Source organism: Zootoca vivipara, chromosome 11, assembly GCF_963506605.1.
Source record: "Zootoca vivipara chromosome 11, rZooViv1.1, whole genome shotgun sequence".
Classification (NCBI taxonomy): domain Eukaryota; kingdom Metazoa; phylum Chordata; class Lepidosauria; order Squamata; family Lacertidae; genus Zootoca; species Zootoca vivipara.
In genome coordinates, this window is record NC_083286.1 from 5,492,061 (window position 1) to 5,516,866 (window position 24,806).

Below are 24,806 nucleotides of genomic sequence, written 5' to 3' on the forward strand. Positions count from 1 at the left end.
GATACATTGGTGTTAAAAAATGACTCTCTCTCAAGCTGGCATCTAATAGGATGTATTGAAAAATTGCTGGAAAGGCATGATTTGTGCAGCATTCTTGACAATTGGTGTTAAACTTGGCAGAAAAATAAGAAGAGCCATCAACTGCTGATGTACTAGAGAGTAAACAGGCTAATGTAGGTCTCTCCCTCCCCACCATCCGGCCTTGGTTCCTCTTTCTTCAACCTGATTATTAACTAAGGATTAAAAAAAAGAAATCTATCTAGGCTTGGAGAGAGAAAATTCATATAGACTTGGTAAGCTAGTTTTCCAAATCCCACGCTTTCCTTGAAATGAAAAATTATGCTTTCCTAATAGGCTGCTGGTAACTTTTTACCTTTGGCTAGTGGGGAAATAAATATGACTCTTAGGTCATGAAACATTTCATATGGCTTAATTGTAAATTAATGTTCATTGGGATTGGGGATGAGAGAGTAGACCTGGAATAATGGAACCTTTCACATCCCACCCATTCCTTATTTTTGCATGGTTATTTCTCTCTCTCTTCTTCTCAGTGATCCTAAGAAAGGTAATCTGGATCTGGGGGACTTCGGTTCACAGCATAATCAGGGTGATGGTTCCATGCATCTTATCATAGCTAGGCTTGCTGCCTTTGGGTCCAAACCTCTTTATACGTATTTTGAGTGTGGTCAAGGATAGAAATGGAGTGTGACCTAGAAATGAAAGGTACTTTTTCAAAGGCAGAAAGCCCTCCTTCCCACCAAAAACAACAACCCCCACATCAGTGCTTTTTCCCTAGAAAAATAGGTGCTGGTATTCACCATGGTTATAGTGTCACACACTTTACCCGCCCCCCCCCGAAAAAAGAGAGAGACCCTTGACTACCCCCTGAAAAGAAAACATCGCCCCACATGGAGCAGAATTAAATGAAATAGCATTGTGCAGTGATTTCCCCACTCTTAAGGCCAGCCCAACTGAGTAGGCCTTACAGCGTTGTTTCATGGGTTTTGGGTTTTGAGTCTTTAGCGCTGAGGTGAGGAACTTTGGCCCTTCCAGATGTTGATGAATTACAACTCCCGTCAGCCCAGCAAGCACCACCATTGGCCAGGAATAATGGGAGTTACAGTTCAGCAACAACTGGAAGGCCAAAGGTATCCACATGAGCTATAGTGGGAGGAAATTCCGTAACTGGAGCAAAGTAGCCTCTGAAAATACCACTCCTTCTATTCTACTGATGTCTAAATGTGATGCAAGATGGCATTGTTAAGAGGGTTCTTGTGGACCCCAGAGATTGGAGCAAGTACTGCACTTCGGGTAAGTTCCCCCAACCCTGTTAGAAGATGGGTTGCTGCAATGTACACTAGCAAAATAATAACAACTTTTTTGGATTCTGAAGACAGTGTACGCTCTGTTACACAGCATGTCGGTGTTACAAACCTAATCTGGTCACGACTTCCATCTCAGGAATCTGGAGATAATTTTTAGAACTGTCCAGGAATTTGCATTTCTAGGGTTTCTTGTAGGAAACCTTGGCTCCTAAAATTGGAAAGTATTTGACATTTATAGTCCAAATGCTAGTAGCAGGGCTAATATCTGCTTTCAGGTGTGCTATGATACTTACCTTTCTTTGTGATTGTGGCTTCGATGTTTTCCTTTGAATCACGGTCACAGTATTTCCTTTTCCATTTTCCATATAGCATTCCAGTTCACAAAAATAGTTTCTCTCTTTATTCACTGGCAGTGCAAATATGAAAATGGTCTTTTTAAAAATGGAGTCGCCCATTGAAATTACAAATGTGGTTGGAGCAGATGATCAACAGTATGGAATGAATCATCCTGCTGCTGGTTTTATCATCTCATTGGTTACATAAGCAGATGTGTAAAGACAAATCCCTGGTACCCTAAACCCTTGAGATTATCCTTTTGGGTTGTAATTTTACAAACAGTTGTTTGTTCTGCTTCTAGTCTTCCATATCCTCTGCCATTCGTATCTGACTAGGGAGCAACAGGATTCCAAAAGAAAAGTAATTGCCAGAATTTCCATATAGAGTTTAAGTAGAATGCTAGAAGAAATGGGTGCTCAGAGGAGATTTATCTCCCTCCCCCCCAAAAAAACCCAATTAGTTCTGTTCCTCTGTATCTTACATCGGGGTGGACAGAAGATAGATTAGGATCTATTGTCAGATCAGCAAGGGTTTCTAAGGCACAGCTGTTCATGAACAATACAACTTTTCCACCTAAACGTGGCTTCTCACATGAAAAAAGTAACTAGGAGTGGAATTATTGGTTGAGGATTGTAAATTCAGTTCAGTTTTGGTACTGAAAACAACTTCCTGGGCTCAGAACGTATTCAGTGGCACCTTGTACCTAGCATATGTCTTCTTCACTTGGCTCTGGCTTGTAAATATTGGAGTTCTAGTAAAAAAAACACCAAAGTAGATCCAAGTGGCCTGAAGTCTGCCCACTCTTGCCATGTACAAAGTAGCACATATACCAGATGTTGAGACAGACGTTTCATCTTCTCACCACCTTACCATCTGCTTGGCCACAGGAAGCAATATTTAAATGCCAGTAACCACATACTTTCGTTTAAGCAATGTCTTCCCAGAATTGTGCTCATTATTGGACAATACTGTTGAACTGTATCAGATTCTAAGTAGGTCATTTCTCTTTGTCAATATTTTGAAATCACATGTAGGATTACACTATTTTGTGCGGCAGTCAGCTGAGATGTGCAGGATTTGGTGGGGAGCACAGATCATTTGTATCTGTAATGTTAATTACTTCAGCTATTTACTGCTGAAGTAAATACCATGCAGTACATTGTAAATGTTTCATCTAGGGCCACCCAGTGCATGAGTGGTGTGCTTGAGCTAGTGAGCCTAGGTCTGCCCTGTCCATATGAGATACTATTTTTATTTCACCACATTGGGTTTGTTGTATGGTAGATTACAGTTTCTCAAAAGTGGACCTTCATGAATTAAGAGACAAGAATGAAGTTCTGTGGCCCAAGACTATAAACCTGGTATCAAAAATAATGAACCACCAAATAGAACTGGCACTGCGTGATAGGCAGAAATTTCTGTCTGAAAGCCCCAACCCCTTAAAAAGTGTTGAGGTGGACTTCCGCTTGGATCGCCGTAGAAGATGGTTGAAAATTCCATCTCTCCGACCCCCATGGAGAAATTTATGAGGCTGTAGAGGGGAGTATGCAGCCTCCTGTAGTCTCCCCAGGGTATGGGGAGATGCAGTCTCATCTGCAGTGCCCACTACCAGCTTCGACTTCGGAAGGAGGGAGAAGCTGGGGGCTCTGGATGGTAAGCCCCCATGGGAGCCCGGATCCCCCGGACGCCATCTCTACAAGCGAAAACAGGCTCAACAACAAAAGAAAGATTGGATATAAGCCGTGGACATGCTTCAGACAAGGAAAGAAGATTTATACTGCCAAGCTCAGCCACTGAAAAAACAAAAGATAACAGAGGAATGCAATCAGCAAGAAATGGTATGTGACGGACTGAAGGAGAGAGCGAGAACTTTATAATTCTGCTTTATTGTGCTTTACAATTCACTTAACAAAACTCTCGCCTGAAGAACCGTAAATAACATTTATAAAGCAAGCGAGATTGGAAAGTGGGAAATTTACTGAATTAATATGGTCTTTTTACATATATAAACTGTGTGAATTGAAAACAAAAATAAATCAAAGTTGTATTCTTGGATTTGCTTGGAATGTGGTTGGGGATTCCTCAATATATGGACATCAAAGAGAAGCTTTCTCATTAGCGGTTGGAAACTTGTCAAGAATCTTTTGAGTTATGACGCAGCTATAATTTAGAGTCCGCCATGTTGGTAATAAAGCCGGCTACGATATTAGTCAAAGGGGGAGAGAGCCATAAATAAGACATTAGATGCCTGTTTATAGTTTTGATCTGGCAAATCTCCCCTGGAAAGACTATATTGAGTAGCAATCTGGAGCGATCTGGAGAGAAACATCACAGGAGCTTAAAGATTTGATTTATGGGGACTGCTCGAAAGATGGCTGCTGCTGGCTGTGTGAAGGATCTTTGGATGGACTTGGCAAGATACCAGCGTGCGAAGAGACAGTGCTAATTTATAGAGGAATCAATAGGCGTAAATTCACACAGAAACATTGGTTTGGTTAAACTTGCTTGCTCGAAAAAACTCAGGGGCTTGAAAGAAGATAGAAGGATTTTAACAGATTATTGGATAAGATCTGGATTTTATTGATTAGAAAGCCATGACTGTAAGAGGACTAGGCTTTCTGAGTCTGAAGCACGGGAAGTCAAATTTAAATTAGTATAATTTGGCAGAAGATTTGAATTAATTGTTTAATTGATATTTGTATAATTTGTATAATTTGAAAATGGATTAGATGTTTAAATTGGAAAATCTAATTAAAAAGTGTTGAGGTGGTGATGAGGGACTATATGCGCTCTACTCCAGATAGCAAAATGTTGTGGGCCAGCATTGTATGTGTGTCTTGGGGGTGGGTCGGGAGTGCCAAATAGTTATAAGGGAGAGGCAGAAGAAAGAGTAAACTCATAAGGGAGAGAGGAAGGATTGGTTAAATGTGGTGCCACACTCAATGTGTGAGTTCTCTCTCTCTCTCTCTCTCTCTCTCTCTCTCTCTGTGTGTGTGTGTGTGTGTGTGTGTGTGTACAAATGTGCATGGGGGTGGCACACTGGGTCTTTGATCCAGGCTAAATAATGCCTAACTTTGCCCCTGGTGTTTCCAAATGGCATGGACTAAAAATAGAATCTTGCAAAAGTTGTGATAAATGTAGCCTGTTTTGCATTCCAATATGTCATGGATTGGGTTGAGGAAGCTGATCTGGCTTATGGACAAGATTCCTTCCTTCTCTGCTCTTTGCAAACCAAATTCGACAGGGGCTGAGACATCCACTTTCTGGTGAAGGTCCTCTAGTACTGGAAGTACATATTTTTCTATAAACCTGATAAACTTATTAATACCACATTCCCAAGTTGTCTGATCTGGATTTAGATCAACCAAGCTTACTGGCTTGCCATTTCTATAACTTGGTGAAGCATTAGGTCTTCTTTTAACTTCATTCTTCTTGAAAGCCATTTGTTTGGAATTCCAAACACCAACTTATATATGGCTCCTCTTTTTAATAAATAAATAAATAAATAAATAAATAAATAAATAAAGCCATTTATTTTATTCAGCCAGTACATACAAGACTGGGCAGATTACTCAAAAGTTTGTCCAGGTTTATGAGCTCTTTGATAGAAGGAATCCATCTCATAAACTACATTTATCTTGGGGATGAAATAGGCATCATACTTGACTAGAGCAATCTGAGTTGTGCTTATGGTCCTCTTTGACAAAGGTAAAGGATTTTTTTTTAAAAAAAAATGTTGGGTTTCTTTCTGTGTAGAGATAAAGAATGGAGTTACATGTACAATTCCTTCACCTTTGTGGAGTTTTGTGGTTGGGGAAATTGGAGAAAACTCAGTACATGCTAAAGTTTTGAAAAATCAAATCTTCTAGCACACACAAAGAATGTTGTGATAGGAAATAACTGCTATGTTATATCTCCTATGCAGTGTATTGGCGGTTGCTTGATATTTTGGCAGGGCAGGTGGGCATGGGATATACTTCTTACAAAGAAGTAACTTGTTGTGTATGTGCTTGTGATTTTCTTTGTCCTCATGTCTCCAAGAAAAAAATATGTATTTTGGATGAGACCAAAATGCCATCAAGCGCACTCTTCCTTATAATGCAATGCAGGAAATCTCCCTGCACATCAGAACCCAGAGCAGATCTTGTAACATTACCCAGACCATAATGTGCCAGCAGAGGAAATGAATGAAAGCGTGCCTACTAAATGGAGTGCATTGTGGTCCATGAAAGCTGATGCCGTAATACATTTGTTACTCTTTAAGCTGCCACACATCTCGTTTTTAGTGAATGTAAATCTCCCTTGTGACTTCTGTGAATAAGACCCACTAAGAGCTGGTGAAAAAGGCAACCTAGTCACTAGCCAATGGGGAAGAATCCTTTCTGACTCCAGCTACGGTGATCAGTCATCTTGAGTTGTAGAAGAAGACTTCATCAGATTTTTTCCATTTTCAATTTTATTGAGAAATAAATCCATTAGAGCAGGCTTCCTCAACCTTGGCCCTCCAGATGTTTTTGGCCTACAACTCCCATGATCCCTAGCTAGCAGGACCAGTGGTCAGGGATGATGGGAATTGTAGTCTCAAAACATCTGGAGGGCCGAGGTTGAGGAAGCCTGCATTAGACTCTACAACTTGTATCTAGTTGTGGTATTACTTTATTCTCTGAGACCATGTAGCAAAGAGAGAGCAGTACACCCTGACTGGAGCACAAATATCAGAATCCGGAAATATAGCACATATATCAATGCTCATTGTAGGAGATGATGTTTGCGATGTAAGAGGTCCCCACCTTACGCCTTTTGTTTCCAAACCTCTCAAATTATAAAAAGCACTAATAGGGATTTCTGAGGTAACACTAAACCTCTCCACTCTTCCCTATAGCCTTATTGTAATCCCCCTATCCCTTGTGGGTTTTACAAATAAAATGAGAGTACTTTTCCAGCCTGCACGTGGCCGGGTGCTCTGGGGTGAATATGAGACTATTCTTAGTGTACACACCAGTAAGGGGTTCTCCTCACTTGAGCTTTCCCCACTGTGAAGCTTTCCTCCCTCCCGAGGAAACTTTGTGTCACCCTTGAACCAGTCTCCCTCTTCCTCCCCCTCTCGGTGTACTCAAGGGGCAACAAACTATCCCTTCTGCTTTAGATAGGGGTTTTGTCCTTTTAATGAGTATCCCCACCAGATGAGCAATAGATACCTCTGCTGGAAAGATCACACCAGCGGTAGTTTAAATGGCACTTTAACTTAACATTTAATGTCTTAAAATCTTAACGGTTGCATTCAAGTTTCATGTGTACAAGCATGTGGTTTCAATAGAACTGTTCTTGTTAATTATATAATTACAAACCTAACCAATTCCTCATCTACACCGCTCTAGTAACCTACTCCACAACCTCCCACACGCTCGCGCTCCCAAAACCCTCTCTCTCGATTTAACGGCTACCCATCCTCTTTAAACCCGTGGCTCTCCCGCCCCTCATGGAATGGAATGCCGTCAATCAACTAAGAGGCTGGGTTTAACACTTAACACCCTGGAGTTCTACTCAAGCCAGCCCAATCCGTCACAATGTTGATGAGCAGAAGAGTCAAAACTAGGAACCAGTTGGAAAGAGCATGGCACTCCCTCTCTGTGGTCCAAACCAATCTACATCCCCTCTTGTTTTCTTTTGTTAAGCTTTTTTTGGGGGGGGGGTAGCATAATGGTGCTGTACAGATCTGAACCTTGGCAAAAGATGGTAGACTTGGAGTAGTCTTCGAGTACCAGCAACAATCTTCCTGATTTCTGACCTTTGCCCAGGGAAGGGTTGTTGCAACTGCCTATAATCATACGAGGGCGGCCTAGTAACAGTATCTGTGAACAGGATGCACTATTGATCCTGGCGTTCTCCCAGAAGCTGCTTTTTCATACCCTGTGCCACTTTACTTCTCAGTGTAAAACAGAAGCACCCAAAGAAGTTGTCTTTTGTTTCGGCCACGTGAGGAAATTGATTGACACTTGTAAATGCTCCAATCTGTATCCTTCCTTTTATGCGCATATGTAAAAAAAAAAGAAAGGGGAAGGCTGGAGAATGTCACCCGTCATTTATTTATTGTGCCTGTGGGGGAAATGAACAAAATGCAGTGGCTGCATGCACCGATGGCAGTGTTAGAGCCTGAAAACCGTGCTAGGCTAACTCATCTGATTGCTTGTTAACTTCGTAAGAAATCAATGGCGTGCGCTAACATGGTTCGATGGAAGAGATCATCGTCTAAGTCACCAGAGATTTCTTACTAAGACTGGCATTGTGGTATGCCACCATTGTCTGAACTATATGCGGGGCACTTTAATCAGCATGCCTAAGAACATTCTGACCTTGCCGTATAAATGATCTCAGCAGCAAACCAGCTAAAGACCGTGGAAACTCTTGCTTCCTTATAATACTTAATATGGTGTATTGCATATTTCTAGTAATCATGGCTATTAAGTGGGATAATCAGTGACAAACTTAGTTGGTCTCTAAGGTGCTACTGGAAGGATTTTTTTTATTTTGTTTCGACTACGGCAGACCAACACGGCTACCTACCTGTAACCAGTTTAGCCCTGTTTAGGCATTCTTCCCGCGGTGTAATCATTGTGGTGTGAGTGTCAGAGCAGGGGGTGCTCTGTGGCCCCATTCTTTCTTTCTATTGCATTAACATTACTGCTCCTGCATCCTTTGCGTTGGGGGCTGGACTTGCGTGGCAATTATGTAGAATCCCCACACGATTTAGAGCCCTAGGACAGGCATAGGCAAACTCGGCCCTCCAGATGTTTTGGGACTACAACTCCCATCATCCCTGGCCACTGGTCCTGCTAGCTAGGGATGATGAGAGTTGTAGTCCCAAAACATCTGAAGGGCCGAGTTTGCCTGTGCCTGCCCTAGGATATCATGAGGCAAAGACGGTCCCTGGTGCAGAGGTCAACCCCCAGCTTCTCACATGGGGGTGAGTTGTGGGAGTGGTGTAGCCACAGAGGGAATGGGGGCAGGTTTGGGGTGGGGCTTAAACTAGACACGCTCTGTGCCACCCCCCACCGCCCGTCCCCCTGGGTCCTTCTGCCCTTCACTGCTGGGGCTTGCTTGACAAGGAGAGAACTAGTCAGCAAGCAGATTATAGCAACCGTTGCTTGTTTTCCTCAGGGCTATCACCAGTCTCTTCTTCATCTCTTCTGAGCTGGCCAGTAGTTGGGTGGGCAACAGTGGAGAAAAGCAGCAGCAGGTCCAGGGTGCCCTTGGCAGTGGGTCTGGGGCCAGTGCCCATGCCAGGGGTTGTTTGTTGTTTTGGGTTTGTTTCCTTCTGTGAGTAATTTCTTATTTAAGGTGTTATTTTGTTTCAACTATCTTATCTATATATGCTATAAATTTTCCCCATTCTTTCATGTACACCCCGCTGCCTTGCTGTCTTATTCTCGATGTTAGTTTTGCAATTTCCATATATTCCACCATTTTCCTTCTCCAGTCTTCTACTGATGGAATTAACTCTTGTTTCCAGACCTGAGCTAGAATTACCCTCGCTCCTGTAGTCGCATATAGGAACTCCTTGCTTGTTTCTTATGCAACGTGTGGAATGGCACCAGTACCGAAAGACTTACTTCCTTAGTTTACTGGTTGCCCCTTTTTATTTTGTGAGTACGGTATGTTTCCCCAAGGTTTAGACAAATGAACTAAGTTTCCCCATAATGTATGCTCATTCTAGCATCGCCCAATGCTAATGGCATGGTACTCCATTGGCATACGCTAGATGTAGCAAAATAACTTTGCTCTATTGCTTTCCTGGAGCAGGAGGAGGGCGACTGTCCTATTCTACACATTTTGGCTTTAAATTTAAAAAGTGCCGAGTTTTAGAAGATGATAAAACATTTTTACAAGATGACCCAAAGACTTGGTGCAGGGAGATTGGTGTTGCTCCACATTTGAGGCTTCTACAGGCATACTTCAGTAGACACCAGTGAATCTTGTCCAACTATTACAATGCAACTCTAGCAGTAAGCATGCAGCTCTGGGGGTGAGGAGTAAGTTTCCCAGTCACCAAACACTGAGTGCTTGGAAAATGTGACATCCACTTTGTAGAAGTTATACCTTGAGGAAGAATAAATGCACATTTGTTACTCGGTACATTAGTACATTGTACATTGGTACTCTGCAAACTGATTTATCTGGGAGGACCCTCAGTCTTCCTGAATTTCCCCACTTTCGTTTTGCCTTTATTTTCCACCTCTGCTCATGTTTTCTTATCAATAGAAGAACAATATGATATGTGAACTAGCCATTTCCCTCTCGATAAAGGAAATGCATGCTGCTTTTTTGGGGGGAGGCATAAGGAAATCCTGGAGACTTTGTGTTCAGAACATTTGTGCTGTGTTCTTTTGCCAACCATAACTTTCGAATGTGACTTACTGTCAATTTCCATGGGACTAGCATCTTCTGTCTGGGAAATGGTCATCATTATTGTCTTTGAGACAGTCATAGAGGTGAATGAACATCATAAGCACTGATGAGCAAAGGCTAGCATTTTACTTGTACATTAATTTGTTGATGCCAGAAGGTCTCTGTTTCATGCTGCACTCCCTGTGTGCACAATTCTGTTTCACAGTGATTCTGCACCAGTGATTTTTCTTTTCAACAATAATCTCAATAGAAAAATATTTTCTGAAAATTGTGTCCTAATGTTATTGCAATTATTTGACCTATAATGCAAATCGGGTAAAACTACTTGTTTAGCTTGCAAGAACAATATAATAGGTCCTAGAACAGACAATTCAACGGTAAGTCTGTGAGCCCTTAGAAAAGGATGCTGTGATTACTAAGACTCAGCATAGGTTTTTTTAAAATAAGTTATGTCAGATGATGCTAATTTCTTTCTTTTTTGATGGAGTACAAGCTTGGTGGATCAGGGGAATGCTGTGGAAATAGTGTATCTTGATTTCAGTAAGGCTTTTGACAAAGTCCCCCATGATATTCTTGCAAGGAAGCTGGTAAAATGTGGGTTGAACAAGGTCGCTGTTATGTGGATTTGTAGCTAGTGGGCGGACCAAACCCAAAGAGTACTCATTCATGGTTCCTCATCATCCTGGGGAAAAGTGACAAGTGGGGTGCTGCAGGATTCTGTCCTGGGCTATTGTCGTTCAATATATTTATAAATGACTTGGATGAAGGAATTGAGGGGATGCTCATCAAATTTGCAGATGACACCAAACTGGGAGGGGTTACTAATGCTGTAGAAGACAGAATCAGAATTCAAAATGACCTTAGCAGATTGGAGAACTGGGGCCAAGCTAACAAAATGAATTTCAATAGGGACCAATGTAAGGTTCTGCACTTAGGCAGGAAGAGCCAGCTGCACAAATATAGGATGAGGGACACCTGGCTTACTAGCAGTACATGTGAAAAGGATCTAGGAGTCTTGGTGGACCACAAGCTCAATATGAGTCAACAGTGTGATGCAGCAGCAGCAGCAGCAGCAGCAGCAGCAGCAGCAGCAGCAGCAAAAAAAAAAAAAAAGGCTAGCACTATTCTAGGCTGCATCAACAGAAATAGAGTATCCAGATCAAGGGAAGTAATTGTCCAACTCTTTTCTGCCTTGGTCCAACTCTTTTCTGCCACACATGGAATACTGTGTCCAATTCTGGGCATCAGAATTTAAGAAGGATGTTGACAAGCTGGAAGGTGTGCAGAGGAGGGCAACCAAAATGATCAAGCATCGGAAACTAGACCTGAGGAGGGTGTGAAGGATTTGGGTATGTTTAGCCTGGAAAAGTGGAGACTGGGAGGAAAGATGATAGCCATCTTCAAATACCTAAAGGGCTGTCACACAGAGAGGGAACAAGCTTGTTTTCTCCTGCTCTACAGGGTAGGACCTGAACCAGTGGCTTCAAGTTACAAGAAAGGGAGATTTCAACTAAACATACTGTCAGGAAGTTTTTCTGCAAGAGCTGTTTGACACTGCAACAGTCTCCCTCTGGAGATTGTGGACTCTCCTTCCTTGGAGGTATTTAAGCAGATGTTGGATAGCTTTATGCCATGGATGCTTTAGCTGAGATTCCTGCATTTCAGGGGTTTGGACTAGATGACCCTTGGGTTGCTTTCAACTCCAGGATTCTATGGTAAAGGAAACGGGCAATTCAGCAATTTCTTACTGAACCATTAGTAAGATATACTAGATATTTCTCAAAAGAATGATCTGAACAATGGACTATTGTGTTTTAGGCTTGCCATACATCAGGAGAATTCTGGCTTTTGGATGTAAAAATGGCGCTGGGGGAATTTTGCCGAATCAGCAAAATGTCAGGGTAAACCTGGGTGTATGGCGACGCAATGGTAAAAGCGGAAAGAGCTCCAAAAGCTTTAAAAAGTTCAACAATTCGGGTGGGTTTCTTAAAAAAAGCAATTCTACTCTTTGAAATATGGGAACCCTAATATGCACTAAAAACAATTACAGTATGTACTACCCTTCTTTCTACTTAGGATTTTCTGGTGGTGTATAGGCAATTACAGAACCCATCCTGTTCCAAAGCCTATGTAGCTAATGTGGTACCCTTCCTATAGGGGCTAGTGGCTTGTTGCGCCAGGGCGCTGGCCTCTCAGGGGCGCCCCAGCATTGGCGGGGCACAATGAGCCACTAAGCCCTATGGCTCTGCTGCTGCACGTGCTGCTACTGCTGCTACTCCTCACGAGCTCCAGCCGACTCCGGGCAGCCATAGGGCAGGGGAGGGCCCAATGGTGCTGCTCCAGCTGCCCACCCTGCTCTGCCTGGATGCCGCTGCCGCCTTCTGTGGGCAGCGGCTCCCGGGGCTACGAGGTGGTCTGCAAGTTGGGCCCCAAATTCTAAATTTTGGGAAAGGGAGGGGGCGCTAGAGGGACCTTTGCGCCACAGCCCTGGATGGGCTTAAGACGGACCTGGGTGCCTCTCAGTTGTTGTTAACATCAATTATTTCTTACCATTGTTCAGGCTGGCTGGACTGATGGAAGTTGGAGTCCACATTGGCCACTTCTGCTATAATGCAATAGACTGGAATATACCGTATTCCCAGTAAACTTGGGTTAACAAAGTGGAATATAGGAAGTAGTATCTACACAGATTTTATTTATGATGCCTGTTCACACACATACAGAAATTGCCTCCGCTATCCCCCACCGGTCATCCGCACAGTATTTAACTATACTCTCTCTCTTACTACCCAACCTGAATTACTTGAGCTTGTAGTATTTGCCTGAATATATTTAAAACTTTGCTTGCTATCTTGAGACATTCAAAAGCAAGTACCGTATGTGTTTCCTCCACCGAACTCGTGTGTGTTTGTGTGTGAATGTGTTTCCCTCCAAGGAAATGGTGCTGTGATAGTACACTACACCGAGGAAGAAGCCCTGGGTATTTTATGTAGCAGCAGAGTAAGGAGATGCTTCAAGAACATTCTGGCTTCCACCCAGTTTTGAATACAATGTCTTTGCTTTCTTTGTCCAGTCCTTTATAATGGCTAAAAAGCCTCTTACTGTAGTTAAGACCTGCTCTTCCCACCCACCCCTCCTCCCCAATTCCCATCAGCATAAAGAAAATCCTCCAGTTCTTAAATCTCTTTTCAGTTGGTGTGTACTGCTAAGAGAGTTTTTAATGCTCTGCTTGCGCTCTGTGGGGTAGCACTGACTTTTATTTTTTTGGTTAAACCTACTTTTCTAAATCTTTTAAAAGTAAATGTTATCTCCAGAGCATTTGCAAATTCAGACTCTGTGCCCATCCTAAAGAGGATTAACTGAAATAAAGATACATTTAACAGCAAAGAATATCTGGATGCCCCCCCCTCTTTTTTTTTTTTTACTAGGAAGGACTGTGCACAGAAACGTATTAATGCCTTGGAGTAAATGTTTAATATTGAAGCACTCCATTCCTTTCTTATGCTTTCTGGGCAGAATAGCAAATGGAAATTATTTGAAAAGAAGATTTTTAAAGGCTTCGCGGCTCTTCTCAGGGAAATAAAATAGGCCTGACCTACATTAGCAAAAAACAATTTGGATGGTGTTGATAATGGCGTTACATGGAGCTTCCTATTGTCTATGCACTGATTACTGATGAGCATTATCACATTAGACTAATATATTGTATTCCCACCCCCCTAAAAAATAATACTCCAGTTGTCGTTTTTGTAGAACCAGACAGAATCCCTTCACTTTGTACTTCATTCTGAATGATGGAGTGAATTGTCATACTCTTACATTAGTCTACATTTAAAGGTATTAGCTGGCTTCAGAAACTTTAGCCGTGTGTGTGTGTGTGTGTGTGTGAGAGAGAGATTTTATTAAGAAGGAAGTTTTAAAAATGTATTCTCTTGAGCTCATTCATGTGTAATCCTGCTATAGCACTTACAATAAGGAATCTAAAGCATCTGAGCGCCTTCACAGGAGGCACCTTTGGTGAAGTGGTGGCATCCTTCTGGTTTGTGTTCAACCAAGAACCTTCCTTGCAGATATTTTGAACTCTAGCACGGCCAGTGGTCAGGGATGATGGGAGTTGCGGTCCAGCAACAACCGGAAGGCATCAGGTTTCTCTGCAGACTTCCATATTAGCAACTTTTAAGGTGATCAAATCCAAACTTCATCTGTTGTGGCCTTTTATTTGCCAGCTGCAAACTGCTAGAAAGAAACCACCAGCAGCAAGTTGCTATCTCAACAAGATCTTCCCAGCAGAGATTGATGCAAATACTTCTTTCAGCATCTTTGTCTGTTGTGGTGTTCCTTGGACACACACCTTCTTATTAATTATTTTGCTTTTCAGACTTCCTGTCTTGCCTTCTGGTGAATTTGGGTTTGATTTATCTGAGTTTATGCTCTTTGTTCTTAGGGACAAAGCTTCCATTTCTTAAAGTTATATGCCTTGCATTTTGTAGCCTCCTTGACTCACATACAGTCTGTGATAGACACTGTATTTAAGCCTCTATTACAAGTGTATGTGTATGTTTTGAAAATTAGGCTTCATGCTTGTTGAAGGTATGTGACCCTCTAGCTTCATTCTTCAACTTCCCTTTTCGCTCTTCTGCAAAATGTGATGCTGGAAAAGCATATTTGGGGTTTATCTTTTTTGTGGAAGAGGGGTTGGAGTAATTTTCCACTTAAACATATTTCATTTTCAATGTTATGGTCACTGTTTCTAAGTAGCTCAACATTGTTTGTCTTGAATCAGTTCCTTGGCACCGCTGGTGATTAAATCAACAGTTGCCTCTTTCCTTGTAGAGTAGACTTATGAATAACTACATCGGGGAAATTTGTCTAGTTTTGTAAGGCCCAAAATTACATTTAACCCTCATATATTTATGACATTCATTATTATATTTCTACCTTCTTCCACCTTCCTGATGCCTCCCCGCATTTCAAAATCTTCATCAAAATTTTGGTCAGGTAGCATAATATGTATTGCTTTTTTTGGCTTGAACTTCTACCCATAGTGATTCTGTGAATAAACTTGTTTCCTGCAAGAGCTGGAACTGTGCTTCCTTTGACATAGTGGTACTCTAATATGACCCACAGATTTTGTATCCAGGGGTAACAGTATCCTATTGATGTTTACTGCTCTTCTAGGCTTCTGATTCTGTTTCCCGCCCCCCTCAGATTGTCCACATTTGATAATTACTTAGCTGTCACTCTATTCCCCCCCCCCAAAAAAAATTCAAATTAGACTGGAGAAGTCCACAACCACATGTATTTGAATTTGTACTGGAGGAGCAACTTTGGTCTTTCATGTTCATCCCAGCCAGCAAGTGATCCCTGTTGTATTTGTTGCCTCCTTCTATTTTGTTGATTCTGTTATGCCAGTTAAGTACTGCACTCAGGTAGCTGAAGGTGCACATGAGCACACACGTAGATCACCCTAGAGAGCTGCTGCCACCACAGTAGGCAGTAGTGGGTTAGATGGTGCCAATGACTTTAGGCAGCTTTTTGACTGCCTCTGCCCTTCGTTTGTAGCTCAGAGCTTGGAGTTGGGAGCAGGGAGGCAATGAAGAGTCAAAAGCAGGCACCCCCCAACTGCGGCCCTCCAGATGTTTTGGCCTACAACTCCTATGATTCCTAGCTAAGAGGACCAGTGGTCAGGGATGATGGGAATTGTAGTCCAAAACATCTGGAGGGCCGAGGTCTGGGGATGTCTGGTCAAAAGCAACTCCAGGTTTAACCAAAGTTTTGGACTGGGGAGAAGGCGGGGTTCGTTCCCTATCCTCTGTGAAACCCTTGGTCCCCTGGTGAGTGTGAGTGAGATCAGGCATTGGTAGTCAGGCCCTGGTAATCCTGGTCTACTTTCCCCAGAAGTTGATTTAGATGCTGCACATACAGCCTTTGTGATCTTGGGTGCCACCAGTTGGTTCCATTGTAGTTCAGGTAAAAAGGCAAAGTTGGAAAAGATGAAGAAATAAATTAAGGCCCCACTGCACACCTGGGGGGAAAGCAGTCGAGTGGGGAAGAGGATTGGGGTGGAGAATGATCTGGGTCTAAAAAGGACATGGGGAACAGTTCTAATAGTTGTGAAGAAAGAAAAGAATGAAGAAGAAAATGGCAGAGGGGAGAAGGAGGATTCCAGGATTAGAAAGGGATGGGGAATGTGAAGAGGTGAACGGATGAGAAAGGAAGGGAGCAGGAATAAATTTATGATATGAAGGAAGGGTAAAAGATGGAAAACAAAAGAATCTGAGGAGGGTTCCCAGGCCACCAGCACTCTCCCTTTGAGGCACCACCATATTCTTCGATGCTCCAGGTCACCTCTTGGATCGTCATCATCATCAAGTCGTTGGAGCCAAACTTAGCAGCTGCTGCTCACTGGACTCAGCTGGTTTATGAGTGACTTGAGGAGGGAAGGGGAGGAGACAGTGACCAACCCCTCTGCTTTTGCTGCTAATCCACCTGCACCTTGGTTAGGGAATGGAGTAAGCCAAGTGGCTGTGAGAGTCAGGGCAGGCGGGAAAGGAACAAAACAGAGAACATGGGAGGCAATAGCCAAGTCCTGCAAACAGCAGCACACAAGAAGCATTGCCAGCAAACCTGGTGCCAGTGTTAAAACTACTGCTTATTTGGATTTTTGCAGCCCTGTTTGCCTGTTTTGCACTCAGTGCACAAAGCTCTTCATATTTGTAGTCCTTTCCCCTTTTCTTTTAAAGCAGCTGAATGCTCAGCAACCCTAGTAAGAATTCCCTCTGTGCACAGAAGGAACAGGACAGGCGTGTGCGTGGGAGTTTTGAGTATGTTTATACTTCTTTGGTGTTGGTAGTATGATGCTGGTGTCCTCCATCATTACGTCTAGAGCTGTGGTTTGTAGCTAGTGTGCCGTGGCACCCTGGGGTGCCTTGAATGGTGGTCAGAGATGCCACAGGCAGCACCAGCCTCCTTCCTTCCTTCCTTCCTTCCTTCCTTCCTTCCTTCCTTCCTTCCTTCCTTCCTTCCTTCCTTCCCCCTCTGATGTCCTCCCACGTCTCTGTCTCCAGAGGCTTGTGCAGCTGTTTATTGCAGTGGGCTCTCCAGGTGAATGGTGCCTCTGGGGTCAGTCAGGGGGTGCTGGTTGCCAGGAACTGAGGTGGCTTCGGAGTAAGCAAGCAAGTGAGGGAAGGGAGCCCAAGGAGAGGGGAGAGGAGAGGAGGCTGAGGGAACCCTCCACAAGGGAAGGTGTCCGAAAAGGGGTGAGAGGCTGCCGGCTCAGCAGGGAAGGGGAAACATAACTGAGCTCCTGAGACTCGGGAGTGAGGCAGAAAGAACGTAGTTGGTCAAGGGAACCGTGGACTCAAAAAGGTTGAGAACCTCTGGTCTAGAGTAGGAAAACCTTGATTCTTGCATCAATTCACCAACCGTCTATTTGGCAATTCATTGCCCAGTGTTCCTACAGTTAGAGTATCCTGCCCTTTGTCTTTCCTTAGAGCTCCATCTTACCATGTTTCTCCAAAAATAAGACACTGTCTTATATTTATTTTTCCTCAAAAAAAACACACGGTGGCTTATTTTCAGGGGATATCTTTTTTATATTAAGTATGGTACAGTTTTACCTACAAAGTTAAACTGCCTATCACTATGGCTTATTTCCGGAGTATGGTTTATTTTTGGGGTATGGATTATTTTCGGAGAAACACGATACTTATTGGAGTGTCATTGCCCCTAAACGGGAAAACTTTGTGGCGCTCCAGTCTAGAACATTTTTTATTCCATTTTGTGCACCACTCTGCTTTCCTATAGGGCAAGCAAGTTTCAAACCTGCTGAGCTGAACAGCATTGAGACTTTAACAATACGTTCAGTCTACCTGATCTTTATGAAACTAATTGCATTGAAACTACCATGGCTCTAAGCCAAGGGCTGCTGAGAATTACGGTTCTTTGGGAGGGGCCAGAGAGATCTTTAAAAAAACCCAAAACATTTCAGCACCCTCACCCAAAACTACCCATTTGTGACTTCTTGGAGCCTCGGGGGAGCCATGATAGTTAAAGCTGTGTGATGATATAGTGCAGGTAAGCCAGCCCACCTCAGTTCAAGTCTCAGAGAGTTCCATGATGGCTTTTTTTTCTAGTGTAAGCATGTTTAGAATCTCAGCCTTAGCCTTAATCACGGCTCTGGTGATCGAAACAGCCAAAGGCTTTCACATTTTGATTGAAATATGAACAAAGATTCAACATGTATTTTTCCCTATAGCAAAGCTTCTTTAAATGTGCCAAGGCCTGTGTCTTCTTGTCTCCAGACTTGTAATCCTAAATTAGCAAGCTTGTCTTTGCCTTGTTTACATACAGATGAAAGGCCAGGGTGTTTTAAGCTGACTCTCTCGCTCTCCTCCTCTTTCCCCCCTCCCCCCTCTCATTTAATTGCTTCAAGTCTGGATTAACCCCTTTATTGGAATAAATAAATTTAAAGCTGAAGCAAGTTAAGGGATATATTTATATCAAAGTAAGCAGTCAAGTGCACAAGTCAGGGAGAATTAGAACTAACGTTTGCTCTTCTGACAAGGAAATAACATGGTTGGTGGGTGGGTGGGTGCCCAAATGCACTCCTTGTTTTTGAAATGCATCACTTTGTTCACAACATTTTGCTGTCTTATGCCTAGAGAACAATTCTTGCAGTTGAGGACTGCACTGTCCTCTTAAGTCAAAAAGATTGGTATGCTGCTGTTGCCCATTTGGAGCAGAGAGTTCTCTCTGGGCAGAGAGATGAAAGCTGAATTCCAGTTAATTACTTGGTCTGGATAAAATAAACCCTCACCTCGAGCTATCTTACAAATCCACCCAGAATTCTTGCTCTGTAAGGCACATATTATTTCAGGCCTGCATGCAATCTAAAGAGGTTTTTTTTTTTTTTTAAAAAAAAGCTTATTTTTAAAGGAGAGAAGCAAATAGGAAATTCTGTGCTTGATTCACTAGAAAGCAAATAATTTTATTCTGTTTCTGATCTTCATTTATAGCACCAGCAACAAGTGGTGCAGGCTGTGGAACGTGCCAAGCAAGTGACCATGGCAGAACTGAACGCAATCATTGGGGTATGTGGTCTTTCCATTTTAGCTTTCATAGTCTTTTTTAAAATTAGTTCACTTTCTTTCTTCCCTCCCCCCCCTCCAAACTCTGCTTTTTGTTGTGAAGTTTAGTTCTCAGCTGGTCAGAAATAAATTGGACAGCAGTGGATCCAAGCACTGGTTAATCTGTGCTTCTACAAATTGATCAAGCAGCCCACCTAACAATATATACATATACACTGTGCTTTTAAAACTTCGTAACAAGCCAGATGGTAAACAAAAGAATTCTGCTGACCGTGTAGCTATTTCTTATTTTCATTTTTCCAACTCATTTCTTTTTAAATGTGTCAAAGCTCAAAAGACTGACAACCAAATTGACAGAAGAAGCTCCTATCTGGTGGAGAGCTTTGCCAGCCTTATATTTTACTTTCAGCCCCTCATTTACTCACTGGAAGTATCTTTGGGCATCAAGATGTAATGTGTGAACTGAGACATCTGCTGTAGCAAGTTCCACAATCTGAAATGTACTTCTTTTGAGGATGTGGAAGCTGCCATCGTAGAAGAACAAGTAGGATTTGCAGTACAGTGGTACCTTGGAAGTCGAACGGAATCCATTCTAGAAGTTCATTCGACTTCCCAAACGTTTGGAAACCAAGGCGCGGCTTCCAATTGGCTGCAGGAAGCTCCTGCAGCCAATAGGAAGCCATGTTGGACATTTGGTTCCAAAGAATGTTTGCAGACCGGAACACTCACTTCTGGGTTTGCGGCTTTTGGGAGCCAAAACGTTTGACTTGCAAGGCATTCGGGAGCCAAGGTACGACTGTAGTTTTTATCTCATGTGCTCCTGCAAACTATGCATTTGGTTTTACTTATTTTTCAAAATTGCAACCCACCTCTCAAGCCAGAGTTCTCAAGGTGGTTGTAAAGAAATAGGGAAAAAAGGTTGTGTGTGTTTTTAAGTCATGTCATTTACAAGATAAAAATTAATATCTAAAAGATTAGTAAACATTGATTAAACATTAAAATACATAAAAACAACAAGAAGCCATCAGCCACAGGAAATAAGTCTTTTCAAAATTAACCATCAGATCTGATTGTTTTCTGAATGCACGTCTCATAGCTTAGGGTGGAGAATGGCTTCTGTGAATGAAGAAAGAGGCTAAAGGAACATCTGTGCAAACCTCAAGATGCATTTCAAAGCTATCCAAATATGATCAGTAAACTGCACACTGATTGTGTCTTGACTTTGCATAGCGTAAACCCTTTGACTTTTTTGCTTGTTGTTTTGCGCACCTCTTTTTAAAAAACGCCTCTAGAAGAAATGGTGCTATTGAATCCTGGAAACAAAGCGCCCCCCCCCATGTGCCCTATTTTAGTTAGACAACTAAAAGGGCTGCTTTGGCTGGTCAGCCATTATACCATGGTAGAGCACCTCGTTTTTTCATGTTGCTTTGATTCCGTTTAACAATTCCAGCATGCCTTTTGGGCCTCTTTGCAAATATCATTTGGGTTGTTTTGACCCGAAATAATTGTAAAGTATTTTGTAGCAAGGACTCAAAGTGCCACACGCAGGGCTCTGTGCCCACACCGAGGATATTTTTCCCACCAGCCCCTTGTACTCCAAAGAGCTTGAGGTTGATATTTTAGATCAAATTCAATGTGGCACAAGAAGCAAAACCTGCTCATATGGAATCACTTTCCACTTGCGCACTAGTGCCTTTCTTTGTAGCTAGTTCCAAGTTTCTGCCATCCCAAATTCATACTTAGTTTTATGGAAAGCCATAAGTCATATTCCAAGGCAAAGGTGGGTTGTTGGTTTTTTTCCTGCAGAATTATCTAGGAATAAGGGATTGGGTAATTATGACTTGTAGTGGCCATCTATCATTACATTTCAGTTGGCTTTTTATTTCCTTGAGAACTGGTGGGCTCCTCCTTGGCATCAACTGGGACAAGATTTTGTCCCAGTAAATTTAATATGAAATGTTAAATGCTGCCTCCTGAATTTCAAACATTGGGCACACAGTAGCAACATTTAACGGGCTCCCTTTAAACAAAGGAGGAGGGGGAAACTTTTTATGATTCACTTCTAAAGACTGATAAAACAGTTGGTTGTTCAGAAGTACCATATAAAATAAAGGTGAGGAAAAATCACTAATAGCCCCATGATTCACATCTGTAATTATTCAGTTAGTTCAAGCAATTGTTTAAGTTATTCTAATGGAGACCTTACCAGTGTGCCTCTCCTTTTTTTGCCCACTCGCAAATGCTTTCCCCCCTTTTGTGTATTGAATATACATAAAAGTCTCCCTTTAAAAATGCACTGTATCAAACACGCTTTGAAATGCTAATTATTCCATTTACTTTCATTAAAATTCAAATTGCTGAGTGAAGATGTGGATAAGGGTTGCGGAATAATCAATCTGTAGTGAAGATATTCCTTCATTTATGCTTCTATCTTTTAACAAGGAAGTAAGGGCACTCTGATCCTGGCTGACAGTAGTGTAGAGCGTGGTCTGATTGTAGCTTGTTTTTCTTAATAGGCTATTTTGAGTGTTCTTTCCTATCCCTCTGACCACAAGAAAATACCAGCAGTCAATTAAAAAATATAAATGGGAAAGAGTAACCTTTATTTCCTCTGAAGTGCCCCTTAGAAAGGAGGAGATGAATCAGACAGAGTAGGTTGTGTCGAATCATGAATAACATTTGTTATATGTCTTTTACGCTCCAGTGGGGAGACTAGAAGATGAATAATTTCCCAATTAGTTTTCATTACCTAATAAAACTACTGCTATCTAAATATTCTTTGAATAAAATAAATTGCAAAAGGTCTGATTTTTTTCTTAATGTAAGTGCTTTTTATGTAAAATTATGAGAGTGTGAGCCTTGCTTTACTCTGATTGTTAGACTTTTTTTTAAACTACTCAACATTGTTTTAGTTGATGGACATGCATCTTGTAGTCCAGTGTGTGTAGTTTTTGTTTAATTTCATTTTTAAACTCTTGTGTGGAGTTTCAGTGAAAATCTTCCTTTTAATTTCACTGTGCTACTGTGAACTCCAAACTGCACCAAATGAATGCTTCCCCTCTGGCTGCTTGCTACCAGCTGGAGCTACAGCCTTTCAAACTAATTTAGATACCCTACGTGGTTATATGTATTTAAATGAAGAAATATGAGAATAACATGGTCTTGCAAAATGTGTTTAATTTCACTGAGCACGTAGGAGAGTTTATCCTCGCTAGGTGGCTGTTTTAACTGAATTTGTTTTAGTTACAGGTAGGTAGCTGTGTTGGTCTGACGTAGTCGAAACAAAATAAAAAATTCCTTCCAGTAGCACCTTAGAGACCAACTAAGTTTGTCATTGGCATGAGCTTTCGTGTGCATGCACACTTCTTCAGATACACTGAAACAGAAGTCACCAGACCCTTACACGAAAGCTCATACCAATGACAAACTTAGTTGATCTCTAAGGTGCTACTGGAAGGAATTTTTTAATTTTGTTTTAACTGAATTTGGACATTCACAGGGCTGGGGCGAAACTCATTCTTCTCCCTCAGCCATTTTCATCACTTATTTTTTAATTAAAAAAACCTCTGTATACAAAATAATAAAAAGGTAAAGGGACCCCTGATCATTAGGTTCAGTCGTGACCGACTCTGGGGTTGTGCGCTCATCTCACATTATTGGCCGAGGGAGCCGGCGTATAGCTTCCAGATCATGTGGCCAGCATGACAAAACCAGAGCAGCACACGGAAACGCTGTTTACCTTCCCGCCGCAGTGGTACCTATTTATCTACTTGCACTTTGACGTGCTTTTGAACTGCTAGGTTGGCAGGAGCTGGGACCAAGCAACGGGAGCTCACCCCGTCACAGGGATTCGAACCGCCAACCTTCTGATCAGCAAGCCCTAGGCTCTATGGTTTAACCCACAGCGCCACCTGGGTCCCTATACAAAATAATACAAAATAATAGTGCTTCATTAATATCCATATTTTGGGGTGCCTCGGTAGAAAAAGGCAGGGTGTAAATGATACACATACATAGAAATGTGAGCGAAAGAAAGTGCAGTTCTTTGTAGAATAAAATACATGGAAGATATATGGGGTAATCAAGGATTGATCTAAAGGAATTCTGTGATGTAGTTCAGTATTTTGTGAACATGTGTTTGTAGTACGTTGTAGATCCTTCATACCTTGATGCTAGGATTTTGTGAAACCTAATGAAACACCTTGTTAACTTTGCAATATTCTTCCTTCATTGGTAAATGAACCAAACCACTGATCCATGCCATTTAAATGTGGAATGCTGAAGTGAACTTGAAACACGGAGAGACGGGTTGTTCTCTTGACAGTAAACTAGTTGTGTTTAATGGAATGAAACACTTATAATGACTTCTTTCACAGGTCATGTTCCATTGAAAATTACTGACAGATTGTCACAAGTTAAATATTAGCCATCCTTCTTAAAATTTGTTTTTCAGGGAAAATGAAAGGGGGTGGGGAGAAGGATTTCTGGGGGAAACATCACTGTTATAATTATAACAGAACCCATTTGAGGCAAAACTACTTTGTCACTGTTCACATTCCAGAGTTTTTATTCCAAGCTACACATATAGAAACATTTAATGCCCCCTCCAGAACTACTGCTCTTCACTGAAATGTTTTGGCTGGAGTTGTCTGTGCAGCTAAATGCTATTGGTCTATGACTCTTTCCTTTTTTCTGGTGTGCTTTTACATAAAATGGGTTAGAGTCTACCGTGAGTATCCCGAGTTACCCTTCTGCAAGAGGAAGAGCTCCTTCTGTTTGTGCCTGAGGGCTGGGGCTTCTTCAGTGGACCAGGGCCAGTAAAGGTAGTCAGGAGGCAGAGAAGTATGGCAGGGGGAGAGAAGGAAGGGGCCTTTCTTCTCTGAGGGCAAAGGACCAGAGAGAAGTTGTTGAAGAAAAGGAAAAGGTGAGGTAAAAGATAGGTATCTATCATGATCAGTAGTATTGATAGTACTGACCTTAATGATGATTATAATAATATAAACTGGGGATGGAAAGGAGAAGACAGGATGAGAAGTTGTTTGCTGTGCCCCCTCTCAAGGAGGCAGGGGCAGCATCTTAAAAAACACAATGTTAAACCCTAATTAATGTGTCATTAGGGACCCAGGTGGCGCTGTGGGTTAAACCACTGAGCCTAGGGCTTGCTGATCAGAAGGTCGGTGGTTCAAATCCCTGCAATGGGGTGAGCTCCCGTTGCTCAGTCCCAGCTCCTGCCCACCTAGCAGTTCGAAAGCACATCAAAGTGCAAGTAGATAAATAGGAACCGCTCCGGCAGGAAGGTAAACGGCGTTTCCGTGCACTGCTCTGGTTCTCCAGAATCAGCTTTGTCATGCTGGCCACATGACCTGGAAGCTGTCTGCGGACAAACGCCGGCTCCCTCGGCCTATAGAGCGAGATGAGCGCCGCAACCCCAGAGTCGGACATGACTGGACCTGATGGTCAGGGGCCCCTTTACTAATGTGTCATTAGAATGAGAGATGGATAGGTGAAGAAAGGGATTTAGAGTAGGGGGTCAGCAAACTACAGCCCCCAGGCCGGATCAAGCCCACCTGGTGCTAAATCTGGCCCATGCCGTGAAGCCGGAACCCGTGACTCCCAGCGATGGCGATGGGTGGAAGAGGTTGAGCGGCGG

At 42.4% G+C, this 24,806-nt stretch overlaps 1 protein-coding gene across 8 annotated transcripts in view; it reads left to right on the forward strand.

Annotated features, from left to right (window-relative positions):
- The window catches only part of LOC118076889 (transducin-like enhancer protein 4), a 133,719-nt gene that overhangs the window by 40,426 nt on the left and 68,487 nt on the right, over nt 1–24,806 (forward strand). For 6 of the 8 annotated variants that reach the window (XM_035100057.2, XM_060280067.1, XM_060280068.1 and 3 more), the window contains one exon: nt 19,085–19,159. The exons of the other annotated variants lie outside the window; for them this stretch is intronic. In XM_035100057.2, coding sequence (XP_034955948.1) covers nt 19,085–19,159 — 75 coding nt within the window. The remainder of the gene's footprint in view (nt 1–19,084; nt 19,160–24,806) is intronic. 8 annotated transcript variants of the gene reach the window in all.